General features: G+C 48.4%; 1 protein-coding gene across 1 annotated transcript in view; it reads left to right on the top strand.

Annotated features, from left to right (window-relative positions):
* The window catches only part of DNAH10 (dynein axonemal heavy chain 10), a 1282131-nt gene that overhangs the window by 325675 nt on the left and 940140 nt on the right, over nt 1-16316 (top strand). Inside the window, exon 15 of the mRNA XM_069215014.1 lies at nt 11765-11934. Coding sequence (XP_069071115.1) covers nt 11765-11934 — 170 coding nt within the window. The remainder of the gene's footprint in view (nt 1-11764; nt 11935-16316) is intronic.

Consider the following 16316-nt stretch of genomic DNA (forward strand, 5'->3'; position numbering starts at 1 on the left):
CCTGTACTATCTCAGGCGCCCAGACATCTCGATACCAGTACTACTAAATGTGATGCAGGAATATGGGAATTTTCAGGACTGAGGGTTAACAAACAAAAATCGGTCCTATACCCCTTGGGTGAACTGGTGGGGCAGCACTTAGAGGGCCATGGTCTGGAAGGCCTCCCTTGGAAGATTGATGAAATTAAATACATGTGCATCCATGTTGCCCATGATGAACGACAATTTGATAACTTCAGCCTAGGGTCAGAATAGCAAAACTAAAGCCCTCCATACAATTTTGGAACACGCTACATTTATCACTAATGGGCAAAATAGCACTACTTACAACTGAGGTGTTTCCACAGTGCCTTTACACTATACAAGGTTCCTATTACAGGATCCCTTGGTCAGTTTTTCAGGAATTGGATAGGCTGGTGCTTGACCCACTCTGGCAAGGCAAGAGCTGTATTGTCAGTTTATCCACACTTCAAAGAGAATGGGAAAAGGGTGGTCTGGCAGTGCCTGACATTGAGCTGTACTACCTGGTCGCACAGCTACAACACGCAATGCACCGACTAGATGGGGAACCTAACTGGGAAAGGCGACTGCTTGAGGAAAAACACAGGACCCACCAACTGGGAGAACCTTTAATGAAAGGTAGTAGAATACTCAACACTCCCCTTTCTCATCCAGCTAATGTGTAGAATATGGGAAAGAACGATATGGAAAGTCATTAGGAGAGCGCCCTACGCTCATGGCATGAATATTTGGATGGCATAACCAAGTGGCAAGAAGGTGCTGGGTGCCTTACACTCTCCGACCTCTATCCCGCTGGCAGATTTATAACATACCATCAAGCACAATACTCATTCGATTTGGGTGCAGGGAATTTCCTTTCCTACAATTGCTAAAATGGCAGCTTTAGCCACAAAACTGTGGCCTGCATTCCATGAGGCACCCCTGCCTACCCAGACACTCAGCACACTGCTCAAAATGGCCGGGGATGCAGACTCAAAACCCACTTGTACCAAGCACTGCACTCGTATAGACCACTACAGCCTCTGCCAGTGGAAAAGAGGTGGCATGTGTGCCTGGGAAAAAAACTAACCTCTAAGGAATTGGGAAAAATATATTTGGGTGTTAAAGAAGTGGCGGTTAGTGCCCACTTTAAATTAATCCAGTATAACTTCATACATATGGCATACCTCCCCCCCAGGCGATTACACACTGTCTCCTCACCCGAGACCATACATGTCCTAAATGCAGGAGGGAAGAAGCCAGTTTTCTCCATCTGTTATGGAGCTGCACCACAATACGAAATTTCTGGAATGAGATGCTTCCCCAGTTAAAAGCTGCCACGGGATGGGAGGTTCCATTGGAGATCAAAAAATGTATATTAGGTCTACTTCTGCAAAACCCTGCCAGAAAACTAAGTTGTTGCTACACTATGTTGGGCCTGGTGGTCACAAAATGCCATATTGCTATACACTGGTGCAGCCCCAGGACTCCCACGAGACAGATGTGGGAGACAGATATGGCAGAATAGGCAGGGGCAGAGGAGATGCACTTACAAAGAACTAAGAGGGGCAACAAAGCACCAGAAGTCCTGATGGCCTGGGCAGAGATGACTAGGACCCTTCGATCATATGCTGGGGCACAACCCAATGAAGGTATGTTGCAACAGCAGGAAACTACTTAATAAATGTGGATAAAGAAACAGGGGGAGTAGAGGGAGTATTGCCTATAACACACCACATAATCACAATAACAGAATAAAAGAATAAAACACAACAGAAGACACATTTATTTAACACTGGCTTATCAATAATGTCAGACCGGACATGGAAGGTTAAGGGTGGTGGGTAAAGGATCACTGTAGGAAGCTGGCCCTCTACGTAGTGTGCAAAACTAGACACACTATGTAGTTGGTCCAGGCAATGACACAATGGTTTCCGGAGGTAAAAATTAGACCAACTGATGCTCCACTTTTTAAGGTAGCTGGTTGAGCAGTTAGACTAATCCAGTAGATGTGCTAAGTATATGGTGTACTCGCAAATCTAATCATGCACCACACACACTAAATGAATAACTTGAGACCAGAATTTATAAAAAATACTTCAGACTTATATATACATTTTAAGACCAAAATCTTTAGAATACATTAGGTACTTTTTGAGTTATGAATATTTGAAGTTTTAATAAAGTTAGTCTTTCTGTGTGTAATTACACACCATACGAATCAATAGGCAGTCACTTTTAAAAATGCATTCAAAATCGTACTGTTGAGTTACCAGTCTCTTCTCTTGCAGGGTGGCTGGAGTGGTTGGTGGGAACGCTGTGCCAGCTAGAGAGCCTCGAGTGGTTCTTGGTTCCGGCAGGAGCTGTGTTGGAAAACCTCTAGGCACAGGGCCACCTGGAGGGGCCACTTGGAAAATTAGCTGGTTTGCAGATTTAAAGATGGTGCCTGGGGGTCCAGTTGGGCTGTTGAGGTCGCAAGGGTTTGGGGACCTGGGGCACACAGCAGATCCTGCAATGCAAGGCTCAGAGCGGCCAGGTGCAGGGCGTTTTGGAGGTCTTGGATGCTGTGCGCAAATAGACCCTTTGGGGCTGGAGGTAATCCAGGGTGTCACTGAAGTTCCTCAACTGGGTCTTCCTCCTGGTCCAGTTGCAGCTCTGGGGGGAGCTGTTTTTGATGATGTCCAACATGCTCTGGTCAGTACCTGGGGTATTGCCCCAACTCGGCCATGGGAAGGCGCTGCGCCACCAACTTGGCACACCTGCAGGCCTCGGCCGGGCTGTCGTCATGTCTTCGGGTCCGGCTGCATCTTCCTGTTGCAAAAGATATCATCCAGACGGTGAAGTGTCCCTCCCCGGGTTGCAGGTTCCTGTGGTTTCTTGAGTGGTGCCTCCACTCAGGAGGGAGATCTTGGGCTACTTTGGGCTATTTGTGAAGCCTGGAGGTCATCGGGGTCTTTTGAGGTCAGTCCAGTGGTCAGCTCCTCCGCATTAGCGATTGTCGGGAGACTGGTGCAGCAAGCAGGGGTCTTGGAGATTCTTCTGGTGCAGCAGGTCCTCTGTGCTCGTCTTGACATGTTCTTTGATGCTGTCTTCTTTTCTTCCAGATGAATCTAAAATCTTGGTCTAGGGGAGTCCACTAAATACTGAATTTCCTGGGCGTTTTAGGGGGAACCTCGTGGTGTCCAATGGGACACCTACCGTTGGGTGGCTACACCCATTACAGTGACCACTTCCTGTGGGAAGGGTCACTTCCCTAAACCCAATTGGATATTTTCCTGCCATCCAACATGAAGGAAATGAGATGGAGGGTTCACTTTGCCTGCAAGCCCCCAGGGGTGGTGCATGCTCAGTGAAGCCACTGCTCCTACCCTTGGTCCGGTTTCCCACCTTTGCTCCCACCAAAAGTGGGAGTTTGAAAAGAGGGGGAGCCTTCTGCTGCTAGCAGCAGGCCTGGGGGCTTGAGTTTCAGGGGCAGTAGCCCTTTGAAGCTCACCGCAAGGGTGTTGCACATTCCTGAGGGATGGGGTGTTAGCTCTCCACCCAGGAAGAACATTGTCTTACAAACCAGAGAGCCATGGCTCTCCCCCAGGTTTGTATATTGGCAGTCTGGTCTGGCAGGCTGAATGGAACCAGTCAGCAACTATGCCAGTTAGGTTAGATTTTGCAGGGGGCACCTCTAAGGAGACCGCTGGGTACAGTTAGGGTTAAATCCAACGCTGGTACCATTCTGATGGATACAACTACCCATGGATTCCTCACCTAATGAATACTCCCATGGCGCCAGCATTCGACGGAAATCTTCTTACTAGTCTCTGCACGTCGACGAGGACGTCACTCTAGCCCACGCGACGCCGTCTGACGTCATACAGGCAATAAGAGGTCCTCGACGACGTGCCGACGTCAGTTCCCTTTTTTCCGTGCATTCGAAACGGTTATCTTCGAGGGAGCAACTGTTACTTTTGTGGTTACAGTGTATTTTTGCTGCGTAGTCTTTCGCTGTGGTAATAATGTCGCAGAGAAAGTCTGGATTCAAGCCTTGTCGTGAGTGTGGAGGCAAGATGTCAGTGACGGATCCTCATTCCGACTGCCTTTGGTGTTTGAGCTCCGACCACGACGTCTCGACTTGTGATTCATGCCAGCACATGAATCCAAAGGCCCTCAAGGAACGTGAGGCGAAGCTGTTTATGGCGAAATCGAAGGAGAAGCATCACAAGAAGTCTTCTTCGCCAAGACATCGGCGTCATCGAGACTCCCGGCGCCGTAGAGAATCTCGGCGTCATTCAAAGGAGAATCGTTCCAGGTCTTCGGATCGGCGCCGAAGGACATGGGAGATCAGTCCCACGGTTACGCCGCATCCTTCGACGCCGTTGCCCTCTCCGGCGTCTCCGACTTCACCTGGACAGGCGTCGGTGATTGAGGTATTGGAGCCTCAGGTGTTATCTCCGGCGTCGCAGACGTAGAGGTCGGGGTCGCCTCCGAGACAGGCACCCCAGTATCCGGCTTTTCCCACCCCTGGAGCCGATAGTTCCGCATTCTTGAATGCGATGTATGCCATCTTCCAACAGATGGCTCCAGGGGGTGCTCCGGCTGGGCCTTTGGCCTTTTCATTGGGTGATCCTGCGCCTCTTCGGCCGGCACCCTTTATGCCCTTTCTCCCTTTTGGGAACGTGGGCTCGGCGCCGGTGTCGGCGCCGGTGGCTTCAGAGGGATTGGCCCCGGGGATTTCCATCCCGTCGACGTCGGTATTTCGGCCTGTGACTCCGGTGGGTCCATCTGCTTCGACTGCTCTTTCGTCGGCGACTTCGGCGGAGGCATTGTCGACTCCGCGTATTGAACAACGGCTTCATTCGAGGAGACGTGCTCTCCGTGTATTAGAGGAGCAGGAGTACCAACGAGCCCTGGAGGAAGGAGAGCTAGAGGACTCGGGTGATGGGCTGCGTGGTCTGGAGTCGGCCAGTGGGCTGGACACTTCCCCTGAGTGGGATCTTTCGTCCCCGGGAGAATATACTGAGGAGGCTGCTTCCTTTCACGCAGTGGTACGGAAGGCAGCTAGTTTTTTGGACCTGCCTTTGCCGGTGGTGGAGGCTAAACAAAACCTTCTAACAGAGGTGCTACATCCGGCCTCAGCTGCGGCGTAGCCTCTTTTGCCATTTAATGACGCTCTGCTGGATCCGGTGTTAAAGGTGTGGAAGAGGCCGGCATCTTCCCCAGCAGTTCACAGAGCCGTGGCCAGGAGGTATCGGGCGGCTCCAACTGACCCTGGTTTTCTGTCTAGGCACCCTACGCCGGAGAGCTTGGTGGTGCAGGCCTCCTGTTCATCCAAGTCAGCGCCTGGTTCTTTCCCGACGGTGTCTGGGGACAGAAATTCAAAGAAACTGGAGGCGCAGTCCAAGAAGATTTTTTCGTCCTGCAGTCTGGCGTTGAAGGCCACCAACGCAACCTGTATCCTGGGGAGGTATATTCATGCTCTGATGGATGACATTTCCTCATCATTTACCGAGCTTCCCCAGGGTCTTTTGGATGTTGTTTCAAATGCCCAGGCTGCTGCGACCCAGATTATCCAGACTGGACTGGATACGACCGACTCGGTAGCCAGAGCAATGGGCACAACTGTGGTGGCAAGGAGGCAGGCCTGGCTCCGTAACTCGGGCTTTTCTGCGGATGTACAGTCCACATTGTTGGATCTCCCGTTTGATGGGGACAAACTGTTTGGAGCCAAGGCTGATTCGGCCTTGGAACGTTTTAAGGAGAGCAGGGCCACGGCTAAGTCGTTAGGGCTCCAAGCTCCTTCTTCCACAGCCTCTTCCAGATTTTTCAGGAGGTTTCGTGGATTTGGGCGTGGCTCTTCCTCCTCTTCCTTTCAGAGAAGATATCAGCAACCTGCCTCTTCCCATCCCTATAGATCTTTTAGAGGGAGAGGTAGGGTCCGCACCAGAGGAGCCTCTCAGCAGCACTCTGCCTCTTCCTCATCCTCTGGCGGGGTGCAGCAGGGGAAGCAGCCTTAGGCTTCCACCATTTCCCACTCACTCCTCTCCTGTAGGGGGAAGATTACAGCATTTTCTCACCAAATGGAAGACTGTTACAACGGACACTTGGGTTCTCAGTATTGTGGGAAAAGGCTACACCCTTCCCTTTCGGGAGTTCCCGCCCCTCATCCCGCCCCGCCCTTCTTATTGTTCAGAAGAACACCTCCTGTTGCTAGAACAGGAGGTACAAGCCCTCCTTTCAAAGGGCGCGGTGGAGTTGGTCCCAGAGCAGGAAAGGGGTCGAGGATGTTACTCAAGGTATTTCCTGATTCCCAAGAAGGATGGTCGTTTAAGACCAATCCTGGACCTGAGGATCTTGAATTGGTTCCTCAAGCAGGAAAAGTTCAAGATGCTGACCCTAGCACAGGTGCTTTTGGCGTTGAACAAGGAAGACTGGATGGTGTCTGTCGACTTGCAGGATGCTTACTTTCATATCCCGATACTCAAGTCACACAGGAAGTATCTCCGGTTTGTGGTGGGATCGCAGCACTATCAGTTTGCGGTCCTTCCGTTTGGTCTTACTTCAGCACCTCGAGTCTTCACGAAGGTGATGTCGGTGGTTGCGGCAGAACTCAGAAGGAAGGGGATAGCAGTATTCCCTTACTTGGACGACTGGTTGATCAAAGCCAAGTCCCCGGAGCTTGTGTTGCATCATCTGCAGTCAACAACCCAGTTGTTGTTCGACCTGGGTTTTTCGGTGAACGAGCCCAAATCTCACCTAGAGCCCTCTCAGCGCCTCCTGTTCATAGGGGCAGTACTGGATACAACATTGAACCGAGCCTTTCCTCCGCCTCAGCGGATTCAAGATATTCAGGATTTGGTTCCAATGTTTCGAAATGGAGCGGTAGTTCCAGTCCTTAAGGTCCTTCTTCTGCTCGGTCTGTTTGCCTCCTGCATTCTGTTGGTCACGCATGCTCGCTGGCACATGAGGGCTCTTCAGTGGTGCCTCCGAAGGCAGTGGTCTCAACACAAAGGGGATCTAGAGAGTACTGTCAATATCTCCAGAGATGCTGCTGTGGATTTGAAGTGGTGGATTGCAAGCAACAATCTTTCACAAGGAAAGCCGTTCCAGCAGTCGCCACCAGTGGCCACAGTCATAACGGATGCTTCCACTCTAGGGTGGGGAGCTCATCTGGGGGATCTGGAGATCAAAGGCCTTTGGTCTCCAGAGGAACAGATGTTTCACATCAATCTGTTAGAGTTACGGGCTTGTACGTCTGGCTCTCAAGGCCTTCCTCCCTTCCCTTCGTGGTCAGTCGGTACAGGTCCTAACGGACAATACTACCACGATGTGGTACATAAACAAGCAGGGAGGAGTGGGGTCGTACCTTCTCTGCAGAGAAGCTCTTCGACTATGGTCCTGGGCAAAGGACCATCAGATTTGCTTGATAGCAAACCATCTGGCCGGAGTCTTGAACGTGCGTGCGGACAGTCTCAGTCGCCAATTCTCGGCAGACCACGAGTGGCGTCTCCATCCAGATCAAGTCCGTTTAATCTTCCAGAGGTGGGGGTTTCCTCGGGTAGATCTGTTTGCTACTCGAGAGAACGCGCATTGTCCGTTATTCTGCAGCCTCCAGTATCCGATGCAGGGAGCGTTGGGGGACGCGTTTCAAATAACCTGGTGCGGCCAGTTGCTTTACGCGTTTCCTCCCATACCCTTGATTCCTCGAGTATTGAGGAAGATTCGCCAGGACCGGGCTCTAGTCATCCTAATAGCTCCGGATTGGCCAAGGAGGGTATGGTACTCCGACCTTCTCCAACTCTCAAGGTGCCCTCCGCTCCGTCTCCCTTTCAGGGCAGACCTCCTCTCGCAGTCGCAGGGGCAGGTTTTACACCCCAACCTCCAGAGTCTGCACCTACATGCCTGGAGATTGAACGGGGCAACCTGAGTTCCTTCTCTCTCTCGCCTGAGGTAGTGGATGTTATATTAGCGGCCAGGCGACACTCCACTAAATCTATCTACGCTAATAGATGGTCTAAATTTGTTGCGTGGTGTGGAGAGAGGCAGATTGATCCTTTGCATGCTCATCTATCGGACGTTTTGTCTTTTGCTCTGTCTCTAGCGCAGAAAGGTTGTGCAGTGGCTACCATTAAGGGTTATTTATCGGCCTTGTCAGCCTTCATATGTCTTCCAGACCAACCATCTTTATTTAAATCCCCTATTGTTATCAGATTCTTGAAAGGTCTTCTAAATAAATATCCTCCAAAGCCATTCGTTATGCCGCAATGGGATTTGTCCTTGGTCCTGACTTTCCTTATGGGGTCCCCTTTTGAACCTATGCATTCTTGCCCCTTAAGGTATTTGGTTTTAAAAACAGTCTTCCTGATAGCTATAACATCAGCAAGGAGAGTGAGTGAGTTGCAGGCCTTATCAGTAAAGCCCCCTTATACAACTTTTTATGGGGATAAGGTGGTGTTGAGGACCAAGGCTGCTTTCCTCCCGAAGGTTGTTTCACCTTTCCATTTGGCTCAGGCAATTACTTTGTCCACGTTCTATCCTCCGCCTCATCCTTCCAAAGAGGAAGAAAGACTGCACCGTCTGGACCCAAAGAGGGCGTTGAGCTTCTTTATTGATAGAACAAAGGATTTCAGGCTGGAGGATCAGCTGTTTATTGGATACGTGGGCAAGAGGAGAGGAAAGGCAGTCCACAAGAGAACACTATCCAGGTGGGTTGTTCTTTGCATTAAAATCTGTTACTCTTTGGCAAAGAAGGATCCTCCTGAGGGCATTAGAGCTCATTCCACCAGAGCTAAGTCGGCCACTTCGGCCTTGGCCAGAGGTGTTCCTGTGGTCGACATCTGCAAGGCCGCAACTTGGTCGTCCCTTCACACTTTTGCAAAACATTACTGTTTGGATTCTGAGGTTAGAAGGGACGGCCATTTTGCACGGTCAGTGCTGCAGGATTTCTTGGTTTGACCATTTAGGCACCCACCGCCGGGCGTGGTACTGCTTTGGGACTCTATTCATTAGGTGAGGAATCCACAGGTAGTTGTATCCATCAGAAGAACGAGTTACTTACCTTCGGTAACGACTTTTCTGGTGGATACATTAGCTACCTGTGGATTCCTCACGGTCCCACCCGCCTCCCCGTTGCCTTTCTGGTCTTACCAAGTAATCCTTGAGTACTCTCCTCTTGGTCTTTGAGGGTGCAATAGATGTTGTATATATTATATTTATATATGTATATATGTATATATCTTTGTGTATATACTTGATGTGTATATATATTTTAAAAAGAGAGAGTTATATATATATATATAAAAGATTTACAGTTATTCATGCAATGTTGTGTATTTTTACAATGTAATGGGATGTTGCCTTGCTCTTTCATTGCATTTCCTGGTTGTTCTCATGCACGTAAAAAATGATTGGTACTGACGTCGGCACGTCGTCGAGGACCTCTTATTGCCTGTATGACGTCAGACGGCGTCGCGTGGGCTAGAGTGACGTCCTCGTCGACGTGCAGAGACTAGTAAGAAGATTTCCGTCGAATGCTGGCGCCATGGGAGTATTCATTAGGTGAGGAATCCACAGGTAGCTAATGTATCCACCAGAAAAGTCGTTACCGAAGGTAAGTAACTCGTTCGTTTGGATTTATCATTCTGAGTTGTTTGATACCAAACAACCCAGGGTACAGAGTGGCCATCATGTAGCTGGGGAACGCGGGTTTGTCCAGTGTCCAGGTCATGTACTTAAAATGGCTGCTCTGTTCACTCACTATGTCCCAGATCTGGCAAGGACACAGTGAGGGCATATTGCTCATGCAATTATGCCCTCATATATAGTATGGTGCACCCTGTCTTAGGGCTGTAAGGCCTACTAGAGGGGTGACTTATCCATAACATATGCAGTGTAGGGTGGACAGGGCACACGGGGTGTGTGCCATGTCGAGTCTGCCTCTTTAGGTTTGCCCCAGTACACTCAGCCTGCACTGGCAGTGCTGGGGGTATCTGGGTGCAAGGCCCTAGAAGGAGGCACAATCAGTGCTGCTGCCCTCAGATACCTACTCCTACTATCTCATGCCCTGGGTACTGGGGTATCTATTTACCAGGGTCTTACAGGGATATGTACAAGTGTATCCAATTGTGCCAAGCATCAGAACAGATTTAGGGAAAGAGCTCTGGCCCAGGGAACCTGGTTAGCAGGGGCCCTGGACACTACCAACTTCTAAAAAAAGAAAACATCAACATCAGGCAAAAAGTGGGGGCTAATGATGCAAAAAGAGGCCTCCTCTCACAATCACAAGAAGGGTGTTCAAGGTCGTTTCACAGTTTAAATTATTACAATGTGACTTGTTCGACCTATACAACAAGACAAGACAATTATGATATTACTCATCTATGTAACGGAAAGTGTAGGATTCATAACAGACTCTGTTACCTGTGAAGATACTGTTTAATAAATGTAAATGTAAAGGCAGTTGTTGTGAGGATCAGTCACCGACCTCTGACCTCCGCACTCTCTGCAGGGCTTAAAACCCAATTTCTTTGGAGCCGACATCGAGAAAACAAACAAAGTATCCCTTCCGAAGAGCGAACGATACAGGTAGCTAGAACAGTAACCGTTATCGAAGGCACGGAAAAAAGGGAACTGATGTCAGCACGCCGGCGAGGGTCTCTTATTGCCACAATGACATCAGGTGGAGCCGCGTGGAGTCGGGCAATTGTGACGTCCTCGTCGACGTGCAGAGCTAGAGAGAAGTTTTCGTCGAATGCTACACATGGGGAGAATTCATTAGGTGAGGAATCCACAGGTAGCTAGTGAATCCACCAGAAAAAGCGTTACCGAAGGTAAGTAACTTGCTCATTTATGCCCCATGATATTTAAAACTCAATATTTTGTTCAAACACCCATATACATGTACTGGATCACTAATTCCTTGTTCATGACATTCTTATATACATATATGTAAACATCCTAATTTATGAATCATTCCTTTTCAGCCGTGCAAACTGTTAGTCTTAACTAAGAAACCCAGCCTTTAAAAGAGTTTAGATAAATGTTCAAGAAAATGGTTCAAGGTTCGCTTTTACAATTTTTAGAGATCTTTTCTGTATTTCCCAGCGTACACTGATAGAAATACTTAGGAAGCAATAGGTCTTGGCAAGGGAAGTACAATATCCATTTAGTGAAGTACTGACTGTGTCAACACTGTCACAATTGCCTACCAAAGGATGCTGTAATTCATGAACAAAGTTATACTCAGCAATCCAAGATGGCCACAGCCTATCCGGAATATGAGAGAGCTTGTGGCCTGCTGGGAAACATAGTTTGTGGTCAGCAAGATACCCCATAATACGCTTAACATGTGCCTGCCACCCTAGTACAGACAGCACTATTACTCCACGATGACCTCTAGCCTTTACTTCTCTAAAATGAACTTACTGCATAGCAGGTATGGAGTATTGCTTCCCTGCACTTAAGTCACATTGAATGATAAGCAGTACTTCCTGACATGCTATTTAGCAAAAAAACTTAACAACTCTGGGTCATAAAGCAACACAGAGAGTAGGACAGTTCTAAGGATGACTGAAGTTGCACAGTTTTTTTGTTCTTTTTGTGAAAATCTGCAATTCTGAATAGAAAACTGTGCCACTTTGTAAAAAAGTTTGATTTGCCACTTGGGTACGACTATTTTAAAATGTACTGTTTAACTCTACAAACACTTTGATTAACTTAATGTGACAAGATGTCCAATACTCTTTCTTTTTACCCTCCCTTGCTTTACTCTTGGAAGCACTTGGATGTGAGCGATGCAGAAATAGATGACAAAAATGTCCGCTACATCGTTAACTTTGCACCAGAGCTACGAGAAATTATCACAGAGACAAAACATATGGAGCAGCTTGGATTTTCTGTTCCTGAACTCGCAAGAAATGTTGCGCTCCAGGAAGACAAGTTTCTAAGGTAGGAGTAAAATAGTGTTCTGTCCTATCAATGTACATCCTTATGGTTCATTTTATGTGTTTTTTGTGTTTTCATTTTATTTTCTATGTGCTCACAATAGAGAGCTAAACGTAACTAGAAAATACAATGCAGAGATTCATACTAATATAAGAGGACCAAACAGGTCTTACAATTGGGGACTTGACATAGAATTTGGAAAGGTTAGAGATTCATGTTAAAATAAGAGGCCCAAATAGGTCTTACTGGTGGGGACGTGCCATAGAAGTTAGAGAGGTTACAGATCCTTAGTAACATGAGGCCCAAACAGGTTTTATAGATGAAGACCTGCCATAGAAAATGGAGAGGCTAGAGACTTCAGGAGATGCTGGCTCTGAGGTTACTAATATGCATTGTCTAGTAGAATGTAATACATTTCTTGCCGCATTTAAGCAAAGCCTTTGATTGAAATTAACTATTTTGAAATCTATCCTTCTAAATAAAGGCCATTTAAAATGGGATTTTCTATCCCATACCCAATAAAATTATTCAATTTCTTATAAAAGATGCCTTTAAAGCCCTCAGGGTTTTGCCAGATATGATTAATGGTGTATTTGCTTTTCATAAACACAATTCAGCCATATCAAACATAGAGCCTGATTTAGATGTTGGTGGTGTTACTTCCAAACTGCTGCAGCAGTAGACCCGAGAAGACCGTCAAGTCGACGGTGTTCCGCCAACGTATTTAGATGTTACAGTCCTGCAGGCAGTGTACTGGCAGCGTTTTGCTGACGGAGCAGGGCATCGCAGAACCCAATGGACATTGGACAATGGCAGTGGCTGTGGAATACAGGTAAGTCACACACATTCACACACACAGTACCATTGCCATATGTGTCCCCCTGCATCACACATGACACAACACACCACATACACACTATTATCCATTGCCATTCTACCACAACATGTACATGCCGCAAACACACATTTCCATGCATCCATGATACAACGTACACACAATATTGACGCTGAACCCACACACAACACAACCACAACAAACACAACTACACACTCATCTACACACACTCACATATTATCCCAAATAGACACATCACGACAACAACTGCCACACAACAACACTCACCTGAATGTTGCACGTAGAAACACAACATACACAACAACACCAATGCTATATGCAAGTCGCACGCATGCTAACACAACCACATCCTCCACTCGAGCTCCCTCCACCTCAACCAGCCAATTGCACTTCACACACACTGACTCACACACGACAGAAAGCACAACATAACAGGTACAGGTCCCCCTGCAATGTGCACACATGGACACAGTTGACAGGTGTGATTGTACCGTCATTGTGTTGCAAGTATTCTTTTGCCATTGAATACTGACACCAAAATGACATTTGTGTATGTGTGCAAAATGTGTTGGGGATCAGTGTGTCCCCATCCGTGTCTCACCCACTCGTAAACCCTGACATATGCATGTCACTGTAATCTAAACACATTACTTTTACATGTATATGTCTGCAGTGGTCTCAAGCTCCTGTGCAGTGACCCCCCAAGGTACACAGCCAATGCAGGTTCCCTATCTTCATGTCCAGCCACAGGAGGGTCGTGTATTCACTGTGGTCCAGTGGTAGCTGTAACAGAGGGTGTTGTCCAGTCGCGTCCAGCCGGAAACGGAAATGGAATCAGCAAAACAGGTGAGTTTTAGCCCATCCCTCCCCCCAAATCCGCCAAGTCAGAATTGGAGGTCGGATCGCCACATTTTGCTTGGCGGTAAGACACATCCAAATCTGCATGGTGGTAAGTGTGGCTCGAGTCTGTGCAAGTGAAGTACACCCAGTTTAAAGTGAATAAGTGGGTCTGCTTGAGGTGCAAGTTAGTTCCCTATGTTCTCTAATATCTACTTCATCAAGGATTTGGCTGCAGTCCTCTCTTTGGCACTCCAGGACATCCTCAGATTTAATGATTGTAGGAAGCTGGCTCTATATATACTATACCAATATGAGGTATAGTGTGCACGGGGTCCAAGGGTTCCCCAGAGGTTTAACAGAGGCTAAAGTAGATAATACCAATGATCTCTTTTGTGGTAGTGTGTCCAAGCAGTTAGGCTTATCAGAGGGTAGTGCAAAGCAATTGTTGTACACACATTCAAGAAATGAGGCACACACTCAATGACTAACTCCAAGCCAGTTGTTTTTATATCGCAAAAATATATTTTGTTACTTTATTACTAGAACCACAAGGTCTTTGTTGCAGGTAAGTACAGTTGTAAATGGATATCAAGCATTTGTATCAAATGTACTTTGTTTGTTTTTTGCAGATAAAGCAGTATACAAGTAAGTGACACTTTTCTATTTCAAAAGCTAACAGTGCAATTTTTCATAGGCGTTAATAGAGTCCGGGGGGTGTGGGTGGGAAGTGTTGACACGGTTAACAGGTAAGTATACTACTTAAGACATCAGTCTAAAGGGGTTAGGGTGTCCACAGGTCAAAGTTTAGGCTGACCACAAGCGTGCACCACCAGCAACATGGGGCCGGCTGGGTGCAGAGGCCAAAGTTGGTGTCGGGCTTGCACTAGAATCCTATGCGGACTGGGGATGCTCGGTAGAAAGCAGATTGCTGGTAAGTACCCGTGGGTTCAGGACATAGGCCTGGGGGGTTTAGGTCAGCACCGGCGGAGGGGAGGGCGGCACAGGTCTACACCAAACACACATCCCCAGCGGCTCAGGGGTGGTCGGGTGCATGGTGCAAACACAGAGTCACAGGTCACAAAAGATGCTGTATCCTGGGTATTGGTGGTCTGGACAATTAGGGGAGACGCCCGCTGGTCATTGCTGGACTGTTGGTCAGATTCTCCAAGGTCAGTGGGCTACTAGTGCAGGGGTCTCCTTGGGCATTGGGTATCTTCTTTGGATCCGGTCAGAGGGGTCCTCTGGATTCAGGCTGCAGGCGTCATTGTGTTGGCCAGGAGGGGGGTCAACCCAGGGTGGGCTCGTGGTTGGAATCACCGAGGCACCTTTTCTGGAGTGGTGGGCCACTTGTACTCGGGCCGGGGGAAGCAAGTGCAGAGTGGGCAGGGCTCGCTGATCCAGGGCAGTTTGGGAGTCCTTTTTGGAGGCTTCTTCTGGAAAGGGCAGCTGTCCTCTGGAGTTCTTGGTCCTCTGCTGCGTTTGTAGAGGTCACTGGTCCTGCAGGTGCCTTTTTGGTCCTGGAGTCTTGAGGCTGCAGACAGTCCGGTAGGACTGGGGCCAAGTGAGTTGTCATCTGGAGTGTTCACTGGTGGGGTAGGCTTGGCATGGCATTCTTGTTTCTTCCTTCTTTCTTCTTGAGGTCACCAGGAATCTGGTGAGTAAGATTCAGGGGTGCCCCTAAATAGTAGATTTAGGGGCATTAGAGGGGTCAGAGGGCAGTAGCCAATGGCTACTGTCCCTGAGGATGGCTACAAACTTCCTGTACCCACTTCCTGTAGGGTATGAGGGGGAGGACATTCCTATCCCTATTGGTCTCTCTCACCAAACCAAGATTGAGGATTCTGCACGGGGAGGGTCACTTCAGATCTGTACAACTTAGGGGTGGTCACTCCTCCATGCTTTTCCTAATTTTCACGCCGGACCTGCCACCAAAAGTGGGGCTTGGTTGGGTGTCTCCACTAACTGGAGTGCCCTGGGGCACTGTAACTGGTGGCCTGAGCCTTGAAGGCTCACCGCCAATTGTTACAGTTCCCGCAGTGGGGAGGTGTGAAGCACCTCCACCCAGAGCAGGCTTTGTTTCTGACCCCAAGAGCACAAAGGCCCTCACCCCATGGGGTCAGAAACTTGTCTGTTAGTGGCCGGCTGGCACAGACTGATCAGTCCTGCACTAAAGGGTTGGGTAAAATACAGGGGGATCTCTGTGTGCATTGTACAATAAATCTAACACTGGTATCAGTGTGAGTTTATTGTGCTGCAAAGTTTGATACCAAACTTCCCAGCCGTCAGTGAAGCCATCATGGAGCTGTGGAGTTAGTAATGAGAAACTCCCAGCCCATGTACTTAATATGGCCACACTGCACTTACAGTGCCTAAGAATGTAATATTGCTCATGCAGCTATGCCCTCACCTGTAGTACAGTGCACCCTGCCTTAGGGCTGTAGGGCCTGCTAGAGGGGTGACTTACCTATGCCACAGGCAGTGGTTGGTGCACATGTCACCCTGGAAGGGGTGCCATGTCGATTTTACATTTTTCTCACCACCAGCACAAACAAGCTGCAATGGCGGTGTGCATGTGCCTTGCGAGGGGTCCCTTAGGGTGGCACAATACATGCTATAGCCCTTGGGGACCCTCCATGGTCACAGAGCCTGTGGTACCTTTTACAAGGGACTTAGCTGTGTGCCAGGGGTG

Source organism: Pleurodeles waltl, chromosome 11 (genome assembly GCF_031143425.1).
Source record: "Pleurodeles waltl isolate 20211129_DDA chromosome 11, aPleWal1.hap1.20221129, whole genome shotgun sequence".
NCBI classification, from domain to species: Eukaryota; Metazoa; Chordata; class Amphibia; order Caudata; family Salamandridae; genus Pleurodeles; species Pleurodeles waltl.